This window comes from Pagrus major, chromosome 5 (genome assembly GCF_040436345.1).
Source record: "Pagrus major chromosome 5, Pma_NU_1.0".
NCBI lineage: Eukaryota > Metazoa > Chordata > Actinopteri > Spariformes > Sparidae > Pagrus > Pagrus major.
The window spans coordinates 866,108-893,320 of NC_133219.1; the positions used below are offsets into that span (position 1 = coordinate 866,108).

The following is a 27,213-nucleotide window of genomic DNA, read 5'->3' on the forward strand; positions in this document are numbered from 1 at the left end:
CAGGAGGGAGGTAAAATCCCTTTTGGTGAGCTCGGAGGTGCCCCGGGCCAAGTCGTTGGTCCCTACGTGCACCACTATGCGCGTTATGGAGGATGGGAGTGACTGCAGCAGCCCAGGAAGTTTTCCCAGAATTTCCGGGGCTGTGGCGCCGGGGAAACAGCAGGTGGTGGCATTGAAGAAACGGATATTCCTAGTGATGGAATCACCGATGATCAGGGTGGTTGGTGGGAAAAGTGGGCAAGGATGAGGTCTGGCCGGGCGGGATGGTGACGAGCCACCGTCCGGGCCGTGTGTCATCCGCCGGATCGGTGGCAGGGCCCGGCCGGACAGGTGTTGCGGAGCGTCGGAGAACGGCTTCCTTCAGGAACTTGCGGCGAGAAGCAGGGGCAGCCGTTCGGGAAGAGAGCCGGCGGCCCGGGGCCGAAGCACAGCGGCTCCGGGCGCCGGCGGGAACCGGCGGGGAGGAGGGCTCCACGTCATCAACGGGCGCCGGGGAGCACGCGGCGGGCGCCAGGGAGCACGCGGCGGGGGCCTCCCGGCACCGGGCGGAGATCTGGGTTGTCGGCCAGGGCCTCGAAGCGGTTGGAGAGGCTTAGGCGAGGAGAGGCAGTCGCATCCTGGATTCTCTTTCTGTCACGGATAACAACTTCGGCCCGGGATGACTGAAGGCTGGGTGTTGAGGAGGTGAAAGGCCGCGGACAGGTGGAGGTGTCCCATGGGACAGTATCCTGGAGGGCTGCTTTGAGCGAGGCAATGTGCATTGATTGTTCGTGCGCAAGGTCCAGACAAGAGGTCAGCATGGTCTGTTTGTCCTGTAGTTCCTCGGAGAGTCGACGGATGTCCTCCTTAAGGTCGGTGATTTGTTTGTTAGCCATGGCTGTTGCTTTTTGCGTGTGCACACATGTTCCCTGTGTGCACTGCATGTTAACAGTGTCTTTAGTAAAGCAGAAATATGATTGTCTTTAGTAAAGCAGGAATATGATTGTCTTAAGTAAAGCAGAAATATGATTTTCAGACGGCCAGCAGGCTAGGTTTACACAGCTATCCGACCGCTGATGGTTAGCCTGCTCTGCTCTGCTCTGCTGCTCTGCTCTGCTGCTCTGCTCTGCTGCTCTGCTCTGCTGCTCTATTATTCTCTAATAAGAATAATCACTACAAAAACAATAGGGACCTCGCAGGTTTCCTGCTCGGGCCCTAATAATAATCACTACAATTACAATAGGGACCTCGCAGGTTCCCTGCTCGGGCCCTAAAAATAACAAAAAATAATCACTACAAAAACAATAGGGACCTCGCAGGTTTCCTGCTCGGGCCCTAATAATCATTACAATAACAATAGGGACCTCGCAGGTTTCCTGCTCGGGCCCTAATAAATAAATAATAATCATTAGAAAAACAATAGGGACCTCGCAGGTTTCCTGCTCGGGCTCTAATAATAATCACTACAAAAACAATAGGGACCTCGCAGGTTTCCTGCTCGGGCCCTAATAATAATGATAATAATAAATAATCCGAGCAAATTCAATAGGGCCTCGCACGAGATTCGTGCTCAGGCCCTAATAATCCTTACAGATACAATAGGTCCTTGCACGAGATTCGTGCTCGGGCCCTAATAATAATAATCCTTACAGATACAATAGGCCCTTGCACGAGAAATTAATTAAAGCTGCAAGCAGCGATGAACGGGCCCTCTCCCCCCCACGTACGTCGGGCCGTGGCGCCGTCGGAGGGCAGACACAGAGGGCAAGTCTGCCTGTGTCCACTATGTGGCCCTAGAGCTCACACATCATTTATATATCATGTTGTAGTGTATGCTTTGGAGAAAACAACCTGTGAATGTCATGTAAATTGGATGATGTTTGTCGTCACAGCACATAGCTGAGCGAAAGATAGCGCCTAGGTAAGCTTTTATTGTGTGAAGCTCTTTGTGCTACACTATATTTGTATGAAATGTGCTATATAAATGACGTCTGATTGATTGATATGAGGCTGACTTCCTGTGTCCAGTGTGTGCTGCCATGGAAAGGTTCCTACCTAAATAGGTGCATGTGACCCAAAACACAACATAGCCACCTAGTGGACAGTTTGTGTCCAACACACACCATACATTGACATGGCTCTTACAATGGCAAAGCATTCAAAGATCAAGCCATCATGCCAACTAGGAATAACGAAGGCGAAAGCTTTTGACAACTTTTCATCATCAAAATATGAAGATGAGTCTCATTGACTGTGAAGTCTATGGCGTTAAATCTGTAGGACAAGTTAAAGACAGTACAAGGCATAGAAATGGGTGAAAATGGCAGCGAAATCTCAACTTTGAACCAAAATGGCAGACTTCCCGTTGAGGGTATGGGTCCTAGAGGGTTTTTTGTGCGGCTGGTCATGATACTTATGCGTACCGAATTTCGTTAGTGCATGTGCATGTAGGAGGCGGGGCTTCAAGTTTGACAAAATGGCCACTGTGAACCAAAATGGACCACTTCCTGTTGGACTGAGGGTTTCGGTGCCTAGGGCTATTTTGTGCGTCTGGTCATGATACAGATGTATACCGAATTGCATTCATGTACTTGCATGTGGGAGACGGGGATTCAACTTTGAAATATTCCAGGGGGCGCTATGGAGCCATTTTTTTACTTAACACAGTATTGATGCATAGACCTATTCAGGGCCAGCCCCTCTTCATGTGTGACTAATTTGGTGTAGATGGGCCATTGTATGCTGTAGTTATGAAGACTTCCTGCGTGATGGCGAAAGATCGAAATTGACTGCACTGCTACGCCCACCAGGAATCACGTAGGCAAAAGCTTTTGACAACTTTTCATCATCAAGGTATGAGGATGATACTTAGTGACTGGGAAGTCTGTGGCGTTACATCTGTAGGCCAAGTTAAATAATGTACGAGCCATAGAAATGGGTGGAAATGGCGGCAAAATCTCAACTTTGAACCAAAATGGCAGACTTCCTGTTGGACTGAGGGTAAGGGTCCTAGAGGATTTTTTGTGCGTCTGGTCATGATACATAAGCGTACCGAATTTCGTTCATGTATGTGCATGTAGGAGGCGGGGCTTCAAGTTTGAAATATTCCAGGGGGCGCTATGGAGCCATCTTTTCACTTAACACAGTATTGATGCAAAGACCTATTCAGGGACAACCCCTCTACATGTGTGACAAATTTGGTGTAGATGGGCCATGAAGTTATAAGGACTTCCTGCGTGATGGCGAAGGATCAAAATTGACGGCACTGCCACGCCTACCAAGCACAACGCAGGCTGTTGAAGGTCTGAGGATGCTACTGAGTGAATGTGAAATCTGTGGTGTTAAATCTGTAGGACGAGTTAGTTAACGTACGAGGCTTAGAAATGGGTTCCTACAGAATGGGAAAAGCCATAAGGGGTCACCACACCGCCACGCCCACCAGGAATAACGTAGGCGAAAGCTTTTTACAACTTTTCATCATCAAGGTCTGAAGATGACATTTAGTGAGTGTGAAGTCTGTGGCATTAAATCTGTAGGACTAGTTAAATAAAGTACGAGGCATAGAATTGAAAAAAAATTAATGGGAAAACCCATAAGGGGGGCGTTAGGAGGCGCTACTGAGCTGTCGTGCTGCGCATGAGGGCAGTTGTGTCCCGAAAGTCCCGAAAACATTCAAGATGGCTGACTTCCTGTTGCAGCAAAAATTCCGACAAAAATAATTCCTGGCTAAATCCTTGAGACCCACGAGTCCTGCGAATTTCATGACAATCAGAGAAAACTGTCGTGGGGAAAAACGACGTCAGGTGGCGCTATGGAGTCCCCTGGCCACACCCACCCCCAATCATTTTGAATTCTAATAGCAGCACACCGATGACACGTATGTTCAGAGTTTGGTGAGTTTTGGGGTATGTTCAGGCCGCCAAATATGCAGTCGAATGGAAGGAAAAAGAAAAAGAAAAAAAAAAATCCTTACAGATACAATAGGTCCTCACACGAGATTCGTGCTCGGGCCCTAATAAATAATCCTTACAGATACAATAGGTCCTCGCACGAGATTCGTGCTCGGGCCCTAATTAGAATTTTCAATTCAAGCAATTTTCAACAGTTTATTTTCTTCTAAATGCAAGCTTAAAATGAGGTGGTGGTGTATGTTGTAAACATAACATGCAACTTGCTGTGTTGTAGAGAATGCATGTAAAAAATAATGTTAAGCCGGGCACAGCACTTCATTTGTAAACAGCTGTAAACCAAAAAGTAGTTCCTACTAGCGGGTGAATCTTAACAGGTGTTCATTTATGCAACAAAAAGGAGCTGGTAAGAATCTAAGCTGGTCACTGTTAATAAGAGCTAGTAAATGGTAATAAGAGCTAGTAAATAGTAATAACAGCTAGTAAATAGTAGTAAGAGCTAGTAAATGGTAATATGAGCTAGTAAATGGTAATAAGAGCTAGTAAATGGTATCAGAATCAGAATCAGAATTCCTTTATTTGTCCCGCAAATGGGGAAATTCCTTAGTCACAGCAGCCAAAGCACAGTATCACACTTAAACAATAATAAAAAGGAAAAAATAAACAATATAATAAGAGATAAGAAATAGAATTAACTCGTATATACATAGTATTTACAATATGAACTTGGTATTTACAATATGACATAGTATTTATAATATGAACAGTGTAAGTATAAACAGTTTGGTAATATGAGCTGGTGAGTATTTCGTGAAAATCTGAGATGGCAGCTGGATAGAATAGGAGCTGGTAGCTGGTGTCACCAGTAGTAGCTGGTAGCTACTAACTCAGCTAGATTACTTATCTGTGATGGTTGTGATTGTGTGACTGCACTGTCAATAAATGTGTGTGCACCTTGAGAATGATGTCTCCCTCCTGCAGGTTCCCGTCCATGGCAGCCAGGCCTGTGCTGGTCATCTGTTTGATGAAGATCTGACTTCCGAGGCGTAGACCATATTCTACAAAAACACAAAAGAACATGCAACACACCACAGTTACTGCAAAGCCCTGCTGGAGCTGACCATACATATTTTAGGTTGAATTTTTCTTATTTGACAAAACAGGACTTGAATGCAGATGATATGGATGCCTGGATGTCAGCTCTCTCACCAGCACACGAACACAGCATCACAGTGGTAAGTACATATTCAAAGACTGTCTGTACACCACATTTGAACCAAACCATTGGTTTTATGACACATAGATGACACAAACATTTAACTAAACAGTTACTAGCGAATCAGGTTGTGCAAGAAAAGCAGATTTCACACTTTTACATACTTGTTAGTTACTTCTTTATTGAACCATTTGACTTTAATTGCATTTGAAGTTGCAGTCAAGTGGTTTATAACAGAGCTATGTCCATTGATACACAATGGGATGAAAAGATATGATTATCCCTGTGTTACGAAAGTAAAGGCGTTGCAGCAGTTACGTGAATTTAAATGCTGATTAACCAAATGTTCTAGTCAACAATGATAATGGAAGTTAGTTATAATATGGACATTGAAAAAAGATGTTTTGGGCCGTCGTGTCTTTATTGATAGGACAGCATTGAGAGGTGACAGGAAACGGAGAGGGGGGGGTGACATGCAGCAAAGGGCCTCAGGTCAGACTTTAACCCCAGGCCACTGCAGCGAGGACACAGCCTCTGTACATGGGATGCCTGCTCTATCAACTGAGCTGCTCTATCAACTGGTGCCGCCCATAATGTAGAATTAAGATAGAACTTGACATGTATACCTTCCCCTAGCAAGTGGGTGTCATTGTTTTTAACTGTAGGGTTAGAAAAATGGTTGTCACTAATGTTGGAAGAGCCTAGGGGAAATGTTTTTTTAAATGTAGATGCTACTGAGATATGAATGGTTGCCTCTACAACTTGGGCACTTTTAACAGAAGCTTGTAATGGTTTAGGAGTTGACTTTGACAGAATCTTTTATGCCATGATGAAAAAGACTTGATGATGTTGCTATTCTTTTGCTATTAATTTATCTTACTATTTATGAAGGATGATCCATTATTCTGGATTGATATATCAACTCAATGATCAGTGATCCAATATAATCGATGTAAAGTGAAAACATCAATCACTATCATCATTTTTAAGAAGAGCCTTCACTTAACATTCATCAGTGCTAGTGCCACGCAGGTAAAGACAATTTTTGCACTATGAAGAAAAGACAGGTCAACAGACAGATTGGGCATCTCACTCAGCAATCTGCTAACTTTTTGCACTCGCAACAGGAAATATTATCAGCTGCTCTGTTTCAACGTTAGGCTGAAAAATTTACATGCAGGCTAAAATGTAACTGTGGTGTTGTGTCAGGAGGTGCAGCAGCTTAAACCAGCAGTGAGTAACAAAAAGTATAAATAATGTATGTAGTAATGCGTAAAGGACAAGCCTGCTAACCGCTAGGCTAATTTATGCAATGTAAAATGCCAAAGGCTTAAGCTAATAATGGTGACTAACAAAAAAACTACTTTTTTGTCTCCTTGACTGTTAATATTGAGCCACATTTTATACCTTTGTTCAATCTTCTTGTTGTTAAGCCATGTTTTATGGGTGTTAGTGGAGTCAGTTTAGAGAAAAGTTTACTGCCTTTAACCAGAGACAGTTATTTGCAATTATTCATGTGGTGTTTTTTCTTTAATGGCCAAAAGCAGAAAAAAAGGGCTGGCAGCTTTTTCTGTAACTGACTGAGGGCTGACTTTTAAATGGGCATATACTATCATCTAATCTGCAGGTCCCAGAATCGAATTGAAAACCTATCCTGGCAGATTTTGTGAAATCAGCATATATTCTTAAACATCGTAAAAATCAGTATAATACTGTATCTTGATGAAACATGTGATTTAAAACCCTACTATATTTATGATACAGCCATTGTCACCTTAATAAAATAAAATTGCCACAGCAACTACTGATTAATGATTGTTAAATGATTAAATACGGATGTGTATCATATGTTAGCGGGTTCACACTTGATACATTATTCTTTTCAGATAAAAGTGTCTTGTAGGTTACTAGTCCATAGTGTCTTTCTCTCATTATCTGAATGCTGCACTAGATTAAATACCTCTCCTCAACAATGTTTTGATGGTGGTTGATCCCCCTAAACAAAGTGGAGAGTTTAGTATGAAAGACAAACCACAAATCCTCATATTTAAGAAGCTGGAACCAGCATATGATTAATATCTTTTTTAATGACTGAAATAACTCATCAATTATCAAAATAGTTGGGATCAATTTTCTTTGTATTAACAAATCAATTAATCAACTAATCCTGCAGCGTCAACTGCTAGCATGGCTAAAAACCTGGAATCCACAACATACATTATAACCAAGACCACAAAAACTAAACCACACACATCTATAACAAAAGCCTTGTACACACCACCACCACCCCTGACTAGCTATCAGGCACACAAAGGTTACAGATGCAAACACTTAACAACTGGCCACAGCTGGAGTCCCAATCAACACACAGAAAAACAAGGCAATCGAGGAAAAACAAGAGCTCTCCACTTTTCAAATGTTACAGTGCCTCCTGCTTTATACACTGTTTTGTTCTGGTCATTAAATATACTGAGTGACAAGACAAATAGAAACTATACAATCCAATACAACAGCCCTGCAATGAGTCAAATTTAATGAAGCCTGTGCTTAGACAGGTGTGAGTTCAACTCTATAGAAATGACAGAGGCTGCAGTAGATGGTGTTTTAACTGTAGGTCTGAGAAATACTTGAAAATAAAGCATGATTCTGTGGAGTCGAGAGAATGTAATTAATAGTTTTACTTAACAATGAAAGACAATCATCTGAATTCTAAATGAAAATCCAAGGTCATGTGGCTGTATGGTACAGCACAGCCCCCTCTCAGTTTAATGGGCAAGCCTTTTAGGTAGCTGGTGTGTTTTACCTTCACTGGGTCTATTCTTCACCAGCAGGACGTTGACAGGTTTCTCCAGTGGCTCTAGCTCTCTGGAAGGTTCTGGGGATGGAGGGTTGTCATTGAGATGGTCCCTGCTCTTATACCTCGCTCCTCTTCCTCCTCCTCCTCCTCCTCGCTCATACTTGTCCTCCATGCGGCAGCTGTCCCTGGGGCTACGCCCTTGGCTGTGGTACCTCTGACATTCAGCGCTGCTGTCCAATGCTTGTCCACGGCTACCCTCCCTCCTGGATCTGTCCGGGCTGGGCGAGCTTCTCTCACGGCTCCTTCCTCGGCTCCTTGCTCTCTGGTTGGAGTCCCGCCCTCCCCTGTGCTCGGGGTCCAGGTATGCTTTGCTGTCAGAGGTGTGATCCCGGCCTTCAGTACGGTACCAGTCGTTGTCATTGTCAGCATCGTAATAGTGGGTGGAGGGGGCGTATTCCTGAGTGTCTCCACCTGGGGAGGGTGGCTGCTTCAGTGAGTGGACCGCCACCTTACGAGGTCTCTTCACCATCTGACAGAGAGCGAAAAAACACACAAAACCCGATTTAACACAAAAAAACAGCAAAATTAAATCAGTTCATCTCTCAGTCCAAGTGGATATTTGTGCCAGATGTAACGCAATTCCCTTCTGGAGCTGAAATAGTTACTGAAATATAACATTCATACAGAAGCCCTAAACAGTCATGGGTTAAATATATTATTTCCTCTGTTTTCCCATGATAACAAATTTATGTCATTGTCATGGAATGACAAATGCTGTTTTCCAGAGAAAACAGAATCATTTTCTTGAGATCTTGAGAAAACAAATTTGTTTATGTCACTATGATGAAATACCAGATGTTTTTACAGAGATAACGAGATAATTTATTATGAGAAAATGACTTCAAGAGTAATTAGAGTGGACCATTACATACATGCACTATATATTAACTATAAATAAGTTTTTCTGAGCTTTTGACATTTGAATGCTTTATTTGCTGATTTGAAGAGGGTATTTACCTTATGGCTACTGTGAGAGACAGGTGTAACAATAGTAGCTGTCTGGAGTGATCATTATGCCATATATGTAAATCTGTGAATGGGAATAATAACAGTGTAAGCAGCTAAAATTGCTTTAACCGTCCAAATCGTTGTAAAGTCAGGGCAGAATGAAACAATAGTCTTACATACAATGATCAACTCAATTCCAGTAGGCTTGAACTTGTCACTGGCCTGAGAAAAGAAACCACCCACACTGGTGGGTGTTTGAAAGGTATAGGCTAAGAAAGTATGTATATAAATGAGTAAGACTGAAGTGCAGTCTGATGCACTGATCAATAATTGGCACTCCTTAATCTGAAAAATCAGTTGCTACACTTGTCAAGACACCATATATGCTTGCTGGCATGGCGTTGCCAATCTAATAAACATTAAGCTATAAGTAATAAGAAGGAACAACTTTCTGTTTTCTCATGATAATGGGTTCATTTATTCAACATAACAAAGCTCATTTTCTCGAGATGACAAAATAAATCAATTTGTTAGAAAGAGAAAACGAAAACGTTGTGATCTTGAGATAATTTAATAATTAACTTGTGATCTCGACACTAGTGACAACTAAGACACCTTTGACTACTCTGAAGGAGTTGATGCTTCGGCAGCTGAGATGGGAGAGAGTTTGCATACAACAACAGTTGACCCAATGACCCAAAGCATACAGTGAAAGCTACACAGAAATGTTTAAAGACAACAAGGTGAATGTTCTGTGTGGTCGAGTCAAAGCCCAGACCTCAGTCTAATAGAGAATTTGTGGCTTGCTGTTCACGCCCGATCCCCGTGCAACCTGACAGAGCTTCAGCAGTTTTGCAACGACGACCTATCCACACAGACTCAGTGCTGTGATTGCTGCCAAAGGTGCATCTACTAAATACTCACTTGAAGGGTGAAGGGTACTTATGCAACCACTTTTAAATTATATATTTTTAATTAATTGACATTACTTAGTATTCTTTTTTCACTTTGACATTAAAGAGTTTTCTTTTGTAAATTTTTTGTCGAACAAGCCAAATTATATTGACCATGACTCCATTTATAAAAACATCTAAGGGGGTGAATACTTTTTATCAGCACTGTAACTGCTTTTTCGATTGCTATCAAACAACGCAGAAATAACGTTTTTTCATTTTTGGTTTAAAAAAAGACAACAAAACTGCACAGACCGACTTTATATTTTGACTGACCGGTGTGTCCACTGAGACTAAACAAACAACTCTTAAAGAAGACACGTGAAAAGAAACCTAGCTTTAAACTAAATAGCTTCTCTGTCTGACTCTCAGAGAGGAGTGAGAGTAAAGAAACAGCTATATGTCGTGAAAGCAGTGATTCAAAGCAGCAAATCCATTTCCCCTGACATGTCAGGCTTTTATATTCAACTGTGTGGAGCAGTTTTTGCTGATGATATTGTTTTGTTTTTAACAAAGCTAGGAACTTCACTTAAGGCTCTTAACCATTTGCTAAAGGTATTTGGACAATTCTCTGGTTATAAAAATAATGATAAAAAAAGTGCTTTGCTACTATTGAACAAGGAAGAGAGAGAAGGTCCCCAGATCCACACTCAGTTCACTAATACTCCAGAAGGATTTACCTACTTAGGCATTAAGATATCGCCTGTCATTGAAGACATAATACCAATCAATTATAACCCACTTGTTAAATCTGTAGGAGAGTCCCTAGAGAAATGGAACGCGATGCCTATCTCTATGATAGGACGTATAAATATTATTAAGATGTCTGTCCTGCCCAAGTTCTTGTATCTTTTTCAGGCGATTTCACTTCCCCTACCTGTCTCTTTTTTTTCTACTCTTAAGAAAAACATCACCTGCTTTATTTGGAGTAACAAGCGCCCTAGATTACGTCTTTCTCTTCTTTATCTGCCCTATGAACGTGGTGGGCTTAAACTGCCTAATATGAAACTATATTACTGGGCAGCTCAACTCCGGGCAGCCATGTATTACTTTCATACAACAGAGGTTCCAGCTTGGGTAAAGATAGAAAATGATGCAATAGAACTTCCATTGTGTCAGTACCTCTATTCGTCTCAAGCTAAAATACTTGGGAAACGAACACAAAATCCTTTCCTTAAAAACACTCTGATAGTATGGCATGAAGCCCACACCTTTTTAAATGATATCCCCAAACTTTCCTGTTTCACACCTATATGGGGAAATGAAAACTTCACTCCTGGGAGGTGTGACATGGGATTTAAACAATGGATGGAGAAAGGATTAAGCATAATAAAAGATCTTTATGAAGAAGGCGTTTTAATGTCATTCACACAATTAAAGTATAAATTTGACCTACCTGGGAAACATCATTTTAAGTACATGCAACTAAGAAGCTTCATATACTCCCAGATTAAAACTACCTCAGAACCCTCATTATCTACTATTGAACGACTCATGGTGAACAACCTACATGGCAGAGGTCAAATATCAATCTTTTATGGTTTGTTACTAGCAGGCTCTAAAGAAAACTCTCTCTCTTATCTATCTTCATGGAAAAATGATCTTCAATCAGACATTAGCATAGAGGACTGGGAGAAGGCATGTCTTCTGGCTCAAACACAAACTATAAACACAAGATGCAAACTTCTACAGTATAAATGGTTGCTCAGAACTTATATCACACCTGTGAAATTGCACCACTTTGATCCCAATATTCCTGACTACTGCACCAAATGTACGGAAGAAGTTGGTACCCTGCTACATTGTATGTGGAGTTGTCAAAAACTGCAGATATTCTGGAAAGAAGTTGTTGACTTAATTTCTAAACTCATAGAAAAGGTAATTCCAGTTGAAGCTAAGATATGTTTATTGCATATATCCTGAGAACTTCCCAGTGACTGTAAAAAAACGCAAACTAATTAATTTCTGTCTGTTGCAAGCTAAACGTGTGATTGCCTTAAAGTGGAAGGAGACTCAGGGACCTACCGTGGGCCAATGGATTACAGAGCTGTCATCTAATTTGGCACTGGAAAAACTGACTTACATGGCAAGAGGAAAAGTTGAGGACTTTAACAAAATGTGGTTGTCTTTCCTAACCTTCATAAATAATTTGAATGTGCAACCTAGGGCTGGACAAGATCTGTTGCCACCACCTTCATGATCTTGGAATGGCCCAATAAGGGTTACACGTCTGGAGTATTGGTACTGTAAGAGGATTGATATTCACTGGAATATGTACAGATTAAATATGTAAGGCAAATTTTGATACTATTATCAGAACTTTGTTAACCGTAGATCTTGTTGTGGGTGGGAAGAGGGTGGGTTAGAGGGGTTCCTGTTTTTGTATTTGTATGTTATACTGTTGTTGTTATGTGTATGAATGTTTGTTAATTAAAATGGAAAATCAATAAAGAAATTGTGAAAAAAAACAAACTGTGTGGAGCAGTGAGATTGGTTCAGCGTACACAGGAGAAAAGTGCTGCTACTTTTAGAACTGCAGCAGCATGAGAGGCAGCCAGGCTGAAAACCTGAAACTCTACTGTGCAGGACACTTAAACCCACATGGGCACATGCACACCACACACACACATGCACACACACACTAGCTCCTGTAGATGTACAGGCCTACATCAGAGGAAATAGTGAGTAGGGCTGTAACGATACACATATCGAAACTGAAATCGTGACACTCAGATCCACGAACCTGTCTCGTGGTGTGAGAAGGCAGAATCGTGACACAACTTCCAGTCCAGATCCAGCCCTATGATCTATCAGTGCTACCAAACTTTTTAAATGGCTATTATTATGATTATTATTTGGATTTATCATTATAAAAATACGTAGACCTAAACCACAAAATTAGTTGAGGATATTATTTAATTTTACCTGTAAGCGTCCCCAACGGCATGTCATGTGACTACCCTCCAATCATGAGACGCTAAACTTTTTGTGAGTAGCTGCTAGGCTGGGTGAAGTAGTTGGCTACAAGAAAATGACTAATGCCGGTAACCCTGATATTGCAAACCCTCCAAGCTCATTTAGGTCAGCAGTGTGGCAACATTTCAGCTACCCGGTTGAGATTAAGGATGGCAGTCGTGTTGTGGACAAAACCCAAACCATTTGCAGTAAGTGTTTTAAGAAGCTTCCTCAAGTGATAGGCAACACGTCGAATATGCAAATGCATATCTTAAGGCATCATCCTGCCATCAATTTAAGAGCAAAGAAACCCCAACAACAACAGTCTACTCTCCCTAATTTATTCCAAGTTAAATTTCCAGCCAATTAGGACCAGGCTCAAAAGATTATGGGGGCAATTGCAATATTCATGGCTCTGGACATGCGCCCCTTTTCGGTGGCGGAAAACAATGGTTTTTACTTAGTGTGCTTGAGCCCCGTTATGAACTGTCAAGCCGGGCGCATTTCTCACAAAATGTGCTCCGCCAAGTTGGCTAAATGTTACCTTGGAATCCCAGCCACATCTGTCCCCAGTGAAAGGGTGTTTTCCACTGCAGGGGACATTGTCACAGCACAGAGAGCAAGCCTCTAACCAGACAATGTGGACATGATGGTGTTTCTGAAGAAGAATTTTAAACTCTTGGATCCACTCCACTATGCAATGAGTTTGGTTTTCTTAAGAGGAAGAAGTTGTTCATTTGTTTACTTACAAGTTCCTTGATTTGTGATTTACAACACAGACAGCAAGTCTGTTACTTCAGTGTGAAAGCTATTTAATTTACTTTGTATATTTATATTTTATAGGTATATTATATTTTATATTTATAATTTTCATCATCTCCAAAATGGAGTTTAATTCTGTTTATTTTTCAACAGTATTTGTAATTTTATAGCTTTGGCTATTTATTTATTTTGCTCATGTTATTGAGACCTTACTTGAGACCATAATATTGTTCTTAATCTTAAGTGTTCAAATCTGTCCAGTTTATAAAGGTTTTCAAATGTTCTATTTTTATAGTATTTTATTTGTATATTATATTTTATATTTAAAATCACACGAGACCATAATATTGTTCTTAATCTTTAGAAAGGTTTTCAACTGTTCTATTCTTCTAGTGTTCCAAGTAATTGAAATGTTACATAAATGAAATGTTTAATTTTTAAAAGAAAATCCCCCCCATTAGTTGTAATATTGTACCACATCGTTGTGGTAGGATGTATATGGACAGTATTTTGAAGGTAGTTCCAAAACTATAAGGGACAACATAACTATAGCTATCAGCTGCTTTAGCGACTAGCAGTCGCTAGCAAGTAATTCAGTTAGCCTTGGAGCTATGTGGCCCTATTAGCTACTGGTATATGGTTGTATTTTTCTGTTAGTACAGGACAACTGGGGCTAGCTGGTTAGCATGCTAACTTCGGTCAACATCTCTGTAACACAGTACATAGATGTCTTTGACATAATGTCCACACAGTTGTTTCTTCAAAATCTGGTGATAATGTTAGTTCATTTGTTGAATGTTTTAAACTAAAATTTTGGCAATATCTTTCAACTTGACCCTTTAAATGGTAAATTATGTAGAATGTACATTTGAGACTTATATTTCTGAAAATTATTAGAGCAATTAGGGCTACATCTAAAACCAACTATTTACACAGAATATAATTAAGTTGATTAAATGGTGCCTTCATTTAGTAAAATCTGATTACATGTGCACAATACTATTACTTAACCATTGACAGTAATGACAGATGACAAAAAACACCAGTCTCGCCCCTTACATGATATATAAACTCCCTGTAGACTTTATCATTCACAGTAAATTGGCTTGGAGATTTGCTTCAAGTAAAAAGTAAAGTATATATGAAATGATAAACTAAAAAGATTCTATGTTGCACTGCTCGTAAATGTGAAGGGAAAGCAGATCAATAACTTAACAATTGTTCAACTCTGCTTGATCTTTAAGGCTATAAAAGCTGTATTAATGTGTGTGCAACTGCTAAATGAGTCATTATGATGCTGCATTAGCACTGCGTGTGGGAGGTGTGGTGCGATGTACAGTGGGTCAAAGCATCACAACACTGACCCCAGTACCAAAACACCTACACACAGTGTTTGGTGCTGAAGGTGTGTCACCTCCCTCCACCTCTGTTTGGTGTTTGTTGTGTTTGCAGAGGTTCAGTGATGACTCAGTGGTCTGCTCAGTCCTTTCAGCAGCAGGTCATACTGACTAATGGCCACGGTATACTCGATCAGTTCTAAAGATATTCTACCTTCCAACAAACAGTTCTTAAGAAATGTACTGGACCCTTAAATAGCAGAGTAATTAGCACCTACGGTCACAATCACAATTATCTTGAGAGAGACATAAAATAATAATAAAAAAAAGTTTAATTAAGTTTTGGGATGCTCCATCCCATTTGACAGGAGATCAATTATATATACTTTTTATTTTTGTTAAAACCAAGGCTAAGCTCCCATTAAAGAAAAAGCTTCTACAGTGGCTCTAGAGGGGTGTATTGGGGTTCAAACAAAAACAGAATTTTACAGTACACTATACAGTAGTTAAGGTTCATTATCATTGTTTTTTATTTAAAATCTGCAAACACAACCAGCTCTTTTCATTGGATCGCAGATTGAAGGTACCACTCCTGGAAATGAAGTCCTACATCCCTGACTTAGTGGCTGAGAAAACCAGCAGTTGTTGAGATAGTAAACAATTTCAACTACCAAGAAAAACTTTTTTCAAGAACAACACCCATTTATAGGGAATTTTCTTTTCATGGCATGTTGAGTTATTACAGTACTAGGAAACTGTGAGCTGTCAAGTCTCCAATCGTAGCAATGTCATAATTGATTTGTTAACAGGGTTATTAATATAGTGATGTATATATTTATTAAACATTTCTGTTTGAAAATGTATTATATAAAAATATTTCTAATACAAAGTAGAATGGTACCAAGTAGAACACATAGATAAAAGCCACTGAAATAAATGTGCTGATTACTGTAAAAAAAAAAACGAAATTCATAACTTGATTCACTGATTGAGTTGAATCTGGGTCATATTTTATGGAGACAATGTTTTATGGTTTATTTCACCCTACCTGACTGGCAGAGGCAGGATATCTTCCGTCTTGCGCAGGTCGAGTATTTATATCAACAAAGTCATGTACGACCTCGGATGACCCCCGACCAGGTATAACTACTGGTGTCATACAGGCAATCAGAGTCCCTTATCATATTCTCACTTACGCAGGTCAACTGCTGTAGTAGCATTAAGTCAAATCACCTGATGTTAAAATTTTACTGTGAGCTTGTTGCGTGTAGTCTTGTGATCACATTGATTGAAGTTGCGGGTTGCTTGCCCACCGAAGGCTGAGACAAGCTGTCCCTCTCCGATGGGAGAGCGGTGGATTCACGGTTCAGCCTTCGCCTCATACAAGCGGACGGCTCTGTTTCCAACAGAGTGATAAGTACCTGTTTCACCTGTAGACATCAACCGGTAAGATCGATTAGCATTATGTAGCTGAGTGTGTCAGTAAGAGGAGCCTCCTTGCTTCCCTGTTGAGGAATATATTGTTTCTTGTATTCTTGTTGTTTTCATGATTAGCGGAGTGCTCAATATACTGTTTTCACATCTTTTATTCTTAGTCAGCAAAGTGGTCTCGCTCAGTCTGACCTTATCTGGCTGCAGCATCTAGTGTTGCCATCATGATCACTTCTCATAAATGTGCTACCTGTAAAGCTCGTCTTTAAAGGGACTTGGGGCAGGATCAAGAAATAAGACTCAATAGTGACACGACGGCCGTTACGGTAAATGCAGCCATCAGACAAGCCAGTGTGGGAGCACGCATGAACTATTCACAGCAGTGCAGCTGATGCCTTATCCCCTATTCACACGAAGCAGCCGGGAAGCCGGCTCGCTGTGTGTAGCGACACACAAGCACGGCGATTTACCGTTACGGTTGATGCAGTCTGACAGGCACAGGCGAAAGCAAAGACGGCATAGTGAGGGACAGAAATATCGTCTCTGATACGGGATTGCTGTGTGTTAGCGGCTAATGTTACTACACAGACACAAACAAAACGTTAGTTGTGGCTACAGCCAGCTGCTAACGTCACCTCCCGGATAACAGGTTGGGCTTTCGGTCCCATATATAAAAGGGACATATTTCTGACTATTCGGTTTCAGAATAAAGGACCGTGGAAAATGCGCAGTCTGTAACTATTCAGTGTTACACAGCAGTGAACTAAGTTACATGTTTGCAGCTAACGCTACTTTGCACGTTAGGTCACTCCGAGACCTCGGTGATCTCATATGATTTTCAAATCAAGCTCTAAACATGACCTGTAATGTTTTCTTACCTGGTTACTAGGAAATGAGCCATGTCAGCATCTGTTTTCAGTCCCAATTCAAGTTGAAGCTACCTCCACTAGTTGAACGCGTATCCGATGTTTATCTGGGTGCCAGCCCGGCTTTGGTCGTAATTTTGTTTCGACTCATGACATGCCGCTGATAAAACCTTTGTTTTCTTCTTAGTATGGCTTTTTAGTAGACCTTGTGTGGTGGTGGGTCGTTTGCTGGCTGTAGCAGAATCCATTACTACCCAAACACTAGTTTGGGTCCACCGCGCTTGTCTTCGTGTATCCAAGTCGAAAGCCGTCGAGGATACGCATTCAGCGTCATCTTACGTCACGTCCGCAGGACTGCGCGGGAAATTCGGACACCGAATTGCAGTACATTATGCAGCACACAGCCTGTTCAAGGCAATGGAGAGATACGTGGGTGGGCTCATTCTTTTTGGTTTTGAACGCTTCATCACCCATTAGCATTAAAAAACTTAAAATGCATGTTTATTTTTTCACAAATCCTGCCCCAAGTTCCTTTAATCTGAAGACAGACATGACCTTTGCCCCTCTTGTCTTGGTATCGAGAATTTGAGGAAGGGCCTCTTAGAGGGCTCACGCATGAATTGCAGCCTCATGCACTATGCGGTGAGGGTTGCTAGGCTGGCCAATATGGAGCATCTAATGGGTTAGGCAGCCCTCTTGCCCCTGCAGTCCCAGGGCACAAAGATCCTGCCGTATCTAATTGTGTTCTGTCCCGGCTTCCAAGTTACAGGACATGGATTGCCTTCTTTTGCACATGACCCGATTGGGCCTCAAGGTGAACCTGGGGCAGTACTCTCTGGACCCCTCTCAGATTGGTGCAGCTCTATACATCATCACTGTGAGGGCCTGCCCGTCACTTCAGCATGTGGAAGACAAAAGACCAAAGCAGGTGGAGGTTGTTGTCTGACTGGTGTGCAGTTCAGAAAGAAGAACCCAGATGGGTCAGGAATCACTCTCTGGCTAAATACAGCATTCCTCCCTAAGGTGCTGGCACACTCACACCTCAGTCAGCCTATACAGCTTGGACAGTTGGACCCCCCCATGTGAAAAGGGAAGTCAGGACTGTTGTGCCTGGTGCGTGCCCGTAGAGCCTATGTACAAGCTACGGCGCTGTACCATCTGGGGTCAAGTGTCTAATAGAGTAAATGTGGCCATGCACCATCCATTGGGTGTAGTTCTTTGGCCAAGCCCCTCTGCTTCATCCTTATTAGGCGGGTACTTGGATTCCTCGTGACCCTGTTGTCATAAGTCATCCAGTGATAAGCACTGTCTCTGGCAGTTAGGAGGGGTTAAATATAAGGAAGCTTACGAATGTAACCTTTGTTTTCCCTCTATGTCCTCTGGTTGCTCTGCCTGAACCCTTTGTGATTTACAGAACAGATGGCTGTACTTGTTGCTAGTAACAACCAACAGCAGCTAACTGTACCAGGCTCCAAGTGAGCACGGGCGATGTGGGGGCCAAACACAAACTCTGAGACCAGCTGTGGTCAGTTTAACGACAGGGAATCTAGTACCTACTGTCGCATTCAAAAATTTACATCCACTTGTAAGGAACATGTATATCATGGCAGTTTTCAGTTCCGATGATTTCTACAGCTCTCATTTTCTGTGATGGAATGAGAGGACCACATACTACTTTGTCACAAAAATCATTCATGAAGTTTGCCTCAAATCTGAATCAATTGTGTTTATCATTAAATGTGACCACATCTGCTGGCTCAAAAATAAACATACAATAATTCTAATAGTTGGTTAAATGTCCCTTGGCCATTTTCAACTCAGTTAGGTTCTTTTGATAGTCATCCACAAGCTTCTGGTAGTCCTCTGGCAGAATTTTTAACCACTCACCAGCTAATGTTGGCCATCCTATTAGCTGACTAACAATCTGCACCAAAAGTTATTGGGGTCGATTCTATTCTATCCAAGTTTTGTGGACATCAGTTCAATAGTTTTTGTGTGATCCTGCTGACAAACCAACCAAAACTTAACTTCCTTGGTGGAGGTAATAATGCTAATAATAAGTTCCTTGTGTGTGGTTCATACTCACGATTCTGGCCACTTTTCCACATTTACGGAGGGACTGCACAGCAAAGGAATGAGGCACGTTGTCCATGGGGATGGAGTTGACCTGAATGACGCGATCATTCTCACTGGACATAAAAAGAAGAAAGAAAATAAAAATCCTAAAGTCAACAGTAAACAAATGTTTCACAGATCACAGTTTCTTTGTGTGCAATTCCACTTAACTTGATTGCGGAAACTAATTCTTTGATTGATTGATTTATGGGTTGTCGATATACATAATCTCTGAGTTAGTGAGACAGAACTGCAACGATTATTTGATTAATCAATTAGTTGTCAAGTATTAAATTAATCGCCAATTATTTTGATAAACAAGAACAAATTCTGATTCCAGCTTTTTAAATGTGAATATTTTATGGTTTCTTTCCTCCTCTCAGACAGTAAACTGAATATCACTGGGTTGTGGGGAAAACAAGACATTTGAATATCATCTTAGGCTTTAGAAAACACTGATCGATATTTTTCACAGTTTTCTGACATTGCTTAGACCAACAACTAATCGATAATGAAAATAATTGTTATTTGCAGCCCTATAATGAGGTCAGTATTGTACTTATGTAGCACAAGCTCTTGGGAAGTATATTGATAGCCACACATAGTTTTGTGTTCTTGAGACCCTTATAGCAAGATTTTTTTACAGGACAAGAAGCTGTGCTAGCTCACTCAGTTTTATGTTATACTGACATGCAGATTTCATTAGCATTTTGACTGAAATGAGAGTTAAGTATACAGGGTAACTAGCAGCAGTAATTGTAGTAGAAGTGCTGTTGAGGATTCGACAGGTACAGCAGCAGTTAACTGAAGTATCTACCATTAAGGAGGATTTTGGTCACTTTTTGACAGACTTACAAGAGTAATCCATCTGCTGGTCCTCCCTGCAGCACATCTGACACGATGATTGACGTCTCACCGTTATCCACGTTGGGGTTGTCACGCCCACCTGACACAGCAATGCCAAAACCCATCTTAGAGTCCTGCAGAAAAAAATCAATTAGAAAAGACTCACATTAAAACTGATTTTTTGAAACTGTGATGATATCTACTTTTCTATCCTGCTAGGATGATTGTGTGTTTCATGTGCATTGCAAAATACACTGCTGCTGATGTCTACACTGTCTCATTAAAATTACCCGTATAAACCACTAAATGGTTTTACTATTTGTTTTGGAGGAAACATGATTGCTGCTCAATGGGAATGTTGTTGTTACCTCACTGTACTGCACAGAAGTCATAGGTAGGTGGTTGGGTTGCATGGCTGGCACAAAAAGCGCAGGACGTTGACACCAGAGAGGAGTTTGCATCCCGTGGCTCACATAGGTTTAGGTATAGGCTATTAAAAATATGGGTGTCATGTTTCTCCAAATTCATGAGCACTGACGGCTATGCTGTTGTTCAACTCACATTTGGATTTGTAAAGATCAACAGATCATTGGGTTTATGCCCTGACAACTGTCATTTACATTTTCAAATGGTTCTTTAAACAGATAGGGGTATTTTAAAACAACAGCTTGACTTTATCCTGGTGAAGTTTTTACAGAATAGTGTTCGGGAAGTTCAATTAATATGAACTAAAAATAAAGATTCCAGAGTTCAACAAAGACATCCCCTTTCAGTGATTCAACAATAACCAACAAAAGATTTAATTCAGTTTGGTTTCTCAAATCTCTCCCGAGTAAACCATCTTCCTAAACAAACACACGCATATAAACCCAACAGCTTCAACACAGTTCCAGTTACCTCTGGTACCAGTCAGTTGATAGTCTTCATCAAGACAGGATGAGTGTCTGAAAGTGCAGCTAAAGGAATGCCAGTTGTATCATCTTTGAAGAGGTGGGTAGTAATGTGTTACATTTGCTCTGTTTACATGTATCTGAGTTACTTTTTCTTTAAATAACTTGATAAGATTTTTTGAGAAAAATCTTTACTTTCACTCTGTTACATTTGGAAACAGTGGAACTAGAATGGGGCTACTTTTATTTTTGTTATTTTATGCGTTCATGCACATTCTGTTAACAGCTATGCCTCCACATGACTCTGTTCAAAGCAGAAGGAGTATGGCTTTCAAAGGGCGCTAACCACTAATATTTATGGATAAATTAACAGCTCAAAGCGCAGTGGGCTGCAGTTGAATTGAGTCAGTAGAACAGCAGAGAACCAATCACTGACAGAGAGCTGTAAATATATACACACAGTATATCATGCTTGAATACTACAGCTACTTTTCCGGCTTACTGCCCTCATGTAAATATTCAAGCTAACGGTATGTGAGCGATGAGTGCCATGCATTTAACTAGTCATGCTTACTGGTGTAACCTGATCAAATGAGAAAGAAAAGTAAATACCAAATTAATAATAATAATAATAATAATAATAATAATAATAATAATACATTTTATTTAGAAGGCGCCTTTCTGGACACTCAGGGACACCGTACACAAATGAGATAAAAGAAAACATCAAGAATAAACATCAATATCAATAAAAAACACACAAAATAAGAACAATTACAATAGATTGAAGGGATGGGACAGGGCAAGTGGCATCAGAGGGAATAGGCAGTTTTAAACAGGTGTGTTTTGAGTTGTGATTTGAAGTGGGGGAGTGAATCAATGTTTCTGAGTTGGGGTGGAAGTGAGTTCCAGAGGCGGGGGGCAGAGCGGCTGAATGCTCTGCTCCCCATGGTGGTGAGACGGGCGGAGGGGACAGACAGGTGTATGGAGGAGGAAGATCTGAGGGAGCGGGAGGGAGTGGGAACATGGAGGAGGTCTGACAGATATGGGGGGGCGAGGTTGTGAATGGCCTTGAATGTTACCAGGAGGACTTTGTATTGGATACGGAAATGAACCGGGAGCCAGTGGAGCTGCTGAAGGACAGGGGTGATGTGGTGGATAGAGGGGGTGCTTCTTATGATACGGGCAGCTGAATTCTGGACCAGTTGAAGAATTATTATAATTATATGATTATGATTATGATATGATTATTATGATTATGATTATAATTATATGAATTATGCATACGAAAAAGACAAACAATGATTATGATTATGATGATTATGATTATAATTATATGAATTATGCATACGAAAAAGACAAACAAAAGACAAAACTTTTTTTCATGTGGACATCACTGATATAATGTTTTATATATAAAGTGGTCTTGTCAGGTCTAAATAAAGAGGTGAAAACACCTGTTTTAATATACAATGACGAAATATAATAATAGGCACAGCATTATCTCCTAATTCACCTAAGTAAGTAATTTAACCACCTTTGTAGTCTTATTGTCTTCATGTGTTTGGACAGACCTGGATATGGGCGGCTTTCACCTGATTGTGATGGGAACTGAGATAACTGTACTGGAATCATTGAACTTTAAGGAGTACTTTTGTACTCTAACACAAGTAGTTATTTTGATGTTTACTGTATCTCTACTTGAGTAACTGTTCATGAAAAGTAACAGTACTTTTACTTGAGTAGCTACTCTACCCACCTCTGCACCTCTTTGGAGTGTTTTTCTTCAGCATCTTTAGACGCATGTGTAGGCGGGGTTAGAGGAAAGAAATACAGTGAGAATCGCTGATACTGCTTTTGACGATCAAAACTGAATGAATCAATTTTTGATTTAGAACTGAAATTATGACACCTCCACTATAAGCCCTGCTCCAGGTTAGAATAAGGAAAGATCACAGTTTGGGTAAAATATTGAACAACTAAACATGTTATTTGTCAGACTTCAAGACAGCATTTAGTGTTATTAAACATTTAAAGGTCCCATATGATGCTCATTTTCAGGTTCATACTTTTATGTTGGGTGTCTTTTAGAAAAATGTTTAAATGCTTTAAAGTTCACAAAAGACATTATTTTTCTAAAACCGTCCATGTCTACAGCACCTCTATCCACCCTCTGTCCGATTGATCAGCTCTCACAGGGTGTGCCGGGGGCATTGTTGAGGATGGTGACTGTATAGTTGTGACATCACAAACTTACAGAAGTCCTGACAGCTTGTATGAAGGCACAGTTTCTGAATGTGGGCTGGGGGCATTTTCTGTGGTTTGAGCATATTGATATTTCCACAGGATTTATATAGCACTACACCTGCTTTATAATAAAAAAATAGTTGTTAGTTAAAAATAACCATCACAAATCTTATTGCTGTCATATGCAGGTATTGTAGAAAACAAATGAAATAGCCTACATTTTCAGTGAACATTTTGTAGATGTTGCTGATGTGAATGTAAGTCGTGGAGCAGCCCAACGGTGGGTTAACTCTGGTCGGTGTGGTCTATTCTTAGAATAATGTTCATCTGCACGATAGAAATGTAGAAGATATAAGGGTAGTTTATTTTGTTATTGTGAGATTTATTCAATAAGGAGTAAAACTTAGCTTCAGTGTTTAATTTAGATTTGATTTAATGTGGATTCTGGAGTATTTTATTGACCAGGTGAATCCATTTAAATTTTCCAATTTCCCACTAATACAGTAAATACAGTATATTGCGATACATTAAAGAGATTAAAGTAAACTGTTACTTGATCTAACTGATGTAACAGTAGATTCTTTCCTATAAAAATTCAAGCAAAATTTCTCAACAACAGAAATAATGTACCACACCCACCTGCACCTGCTTGTTTGAGGTGGTCAGTACGACCACTCTGCAGATGTGCAACATGAAAAGTACTGTGATATCTTTGTTCCAAGCAACAATGTGCAAACAAAAGTCCTGAGGGAGTAGCACAAATATCAAAGACACTCCATAAGCAGTGGGTGGTGTTAGTGGGTCACTTCATTGTTTACCAGCCACCAGGAGAAAAAGAGTAAGACCAGCAGAGGATCAGCAGGAATTACAACTCACCCAATTTAGTCGCATACAGGTAATCTAGGTACTCCCTCAAGAGACACACTGGCAGTGCGAGAAAACAATACAGGCACAATGTGGAGTACCAGAAGTACCAGGCTCAAAATACCAGGCACACAGTCCCGAGTCCTCACATACTGTGGGCGGTTAGTGAGGTAGTCGAGGACCTTACGTCCTGGATCCTCGACTACCTCACCAACCGGCCACAGTATTTGAGTACTCGGGACCGTGTGTCGGACACAGGGATGGGGCTACTGTTCCACAGGAAACAATCCTGGCTCCTTTCCTGTTCACCCTGTACACTGCTCCCACCAATCACCCCACCGCCATCGACAAAAGTTCTCTGACGACTCTGCTATCATCTGCCTCATCAGGGACGGGGACAACAGAGCCTACAGAGAACTTATTAAGGACTTTGTGGACTGGTGCCACCGGAACCACCTCCAGCTCAATGCCGGGAAGACGAAAGAGCCGGTGGTGGATTTCCACAGGCACAGACAACCCTGCACACAGGTGAACATCCAGGGAACGGACATTGAGATGGTGACATCTTACAAGTACCAGGGAGTTCACCTGAACAATAAACTGGACTGGACTGATCACACTGTAGCAACCTATAGGAAAGGTCAGAGCAGACTCCATCTGCTGAGGAAGCTCAGGTCCTTTGGAGTGCAGGGGGCACTCCTGATAAACTTATCAAGAAGGCCAGCTTCATGCTTGGATGCCCTCTTGACCCAGTGCAGGTGGTGGGAGAGAGCAGGATGATGGATAAGCTGTCATCGCTGCTGGTGAAGCAGTCCCACCCCCTGCGGGTCACTATCACAGCACTGGACAGCTTCTTCAGTGATAGACTGATACACCCCAAGTGTGTGAAGGAGAGGTATCACAGGTCCTTCCTTCCTGCTGCTATCAGACTCTACAACCAGCACTGCTCCCAGGAGACCTCACTGTGCAGTGTGACATAAAAAACTCTATACATAAATCATTTCTCATTTTGGTTTGCATTATGAATTATCATACTCATATGTATTATTTATTAATAACAATTCACTGCCCACACTGTTTATAATTACACTGTTTATATGTGTACACATTATGTATATACGAGTCTATTTCTACTTCTTACCTTTTTATTATATTGTTTATTTTTTACTACTATTATTGTTTATTGTTAAATTGAACTGTCCTTTGGCTGCTGTAACGCACAAATTTCCCTGTTTGCGGGACTAATAAAGGAATTCTGATTCTGATTCTGATACAGAAACATGTGGTCTGGACTAAGAACCACTACAGACTACAACAGGACAACCAGCAGGCTTGAGATAATGTCTACATCTCTCCCAGCTGCCCACTAATGATATCCAAGGCAGATGTGTACAGACCACTGGTGCCAGAATATGGGGGGCAACAGGACTTTATGTCCCCCAACTGTCAGGTGTTATCGTACAAGGCCGTAATGTATGTCGGCATAAGCATAGGGACTGCGGGTCAGACCTAGCAGCCGATCCAGGAACTACACACCAATGTGGCTTTGCACTATTATTTGTCTGCCCTTATCAATAATATGCCAAGTCCACTGGTTGGTGGGTCAAAGAATTGCTGTAAAATGATGCTGTGAAATACAACTGACCTTGATGAATGTAACGGTTGAAACTATGAACCAACACAAAAATAATTACCAATATGTATCACAAAGTTCTACACAGACACAGTATTACAAAGACTAACAAACATTAACATTTGTAACATTTGCAATTTGGAACTTAAAACAGCAAACTTACCATAATACCGTGTCAAGTACTAGACTTGATGGGAATTATGGGCTGTTGCTACACCTGTTACTAGGTTGATTATTTATTATAGCTATTATTATTTTGGAAATAATTTTGTAATATGGTAGTGAATGGAGAGAGATAAATATTTCTTAATCCCATTGATATTTTGCCATGAAGTACATATTATGTTTTTCAATTAAAACGATATAAAAAAAACTTGGAAAAAAATTTCAAAGTCATGACAGTTGTGTTTAGTTTGTCATAAAACTGATGAAATATACAACTGGGAAAATATGTAATTAGAAAGACTACAGCCAACAGTTGTGTTAGCAAGGTTGACGCGTTAAACAGTCACCAAAACCCATAACTGAAACCTTGTAGAGCGAAACTGACGTACAACTACAGTTGTCAATATGGCCAGATTTATTGTTATTGTCATCTTTTTTACTACCTTTTCTGATCCAAGTCGGCGGCCATGCTGGTGTTGAGTGACACGATATAGTTCACTGAGTGGTTGAACACAAAACAAGATGGTATTTTACTTTATTTTTATGACAAACTGTGACTTTCTTGACTTGGAAAATTATCTTTTAATTTAACATCATATGTGTGATTCATGGCACAACTCAAATGGGAACAAAAATGTGTTTGTCTCTTCCCATTAACTCCTGTACAATTGTTTTCAAAAATAAGGTTCCATGAGGTCCACCAGAGGGGGCACGACTTCGGTACTCTATGGATGGGCCGGAGGGATGGGGGAGGCACACCCTACTGGATGCTCTGCTGCGATTGGTTGTTACCTCATCAGTAGCTTACGGTGAAACAACTAATCACAGCAGTGTTAAAGAGTTTTTGAGTAAGACTTCAGCATGGAGGATTTCAACTGTATCTGACTGCAATCGCTCAAATCAAATATTCTCTGGTTGTGTCTGTGTTTTTATGGCAGTTGGTATAAAAAGCAGCCAGCAGTGATTGTGATACCGTGGATTGCCAGCTGTACTTTACCCAGAAAACACAATATCCTTTTCAGCTAGTTGAGCAAACTCACAGCTGTGTCTCTGGGCTAAAAGAGCGGACAGACCGGGTGTATACATGGTGAACTGCCATTTGCAGAAAACGTTTCTTAGTTTCAGCAAGGTGGGTTTTGTCACCAGGCTGCCCGTGGAGGGGCAGCCCGCCCTTTGGACACCTGGCCTGTCTGCTCACTCTAACCCAGAGACACTCAGGAAACGTAGAGCAGCTCCGGAGG

The 27,213-nt window shown here is 41.0% G+C and overlaps 1 protein-coding gene across 3 annotated transcripts in view; it reads right to left on the reverse strand.

The window, feature by feature from the left end:
- Nucleotides 1-27,213, reverse strand: part of LOC140996490 (tight junction protein 2-like) — a 102,373-nt gene that overhangs the window by 8,941 nt on the left and 66,219 nt on the right. For all 3 annotated transcript variants that reach the window (XM_073466910.1, XM_073466911.1, XM_073466909.1), the window contains exons 3-6: nucleotides 20,183-20,307; nucleotides 19,299-19,401; nucleotides 7,907-8,429; nucleotides 4,842-4,945 (exon numbers count right to left, since the gene is read on the reverse strand). In XM_073466910.1, coding sequence (XP_073323011.1) covers nucleotides 4,842-4,945; nucleotides 7,907-8,429; nucleotides 19,299-19,401; nucleotides 20,183-20,307 — 855 coding nt within the window. The remainder of the gene's footprint in view (nucleotides 1-4,841; nucleotides 4,946-7,906; nucleotides 8,430-19,298; nucleotides 19,402-20,182; nucleotides 20,308-27,213) is intronic.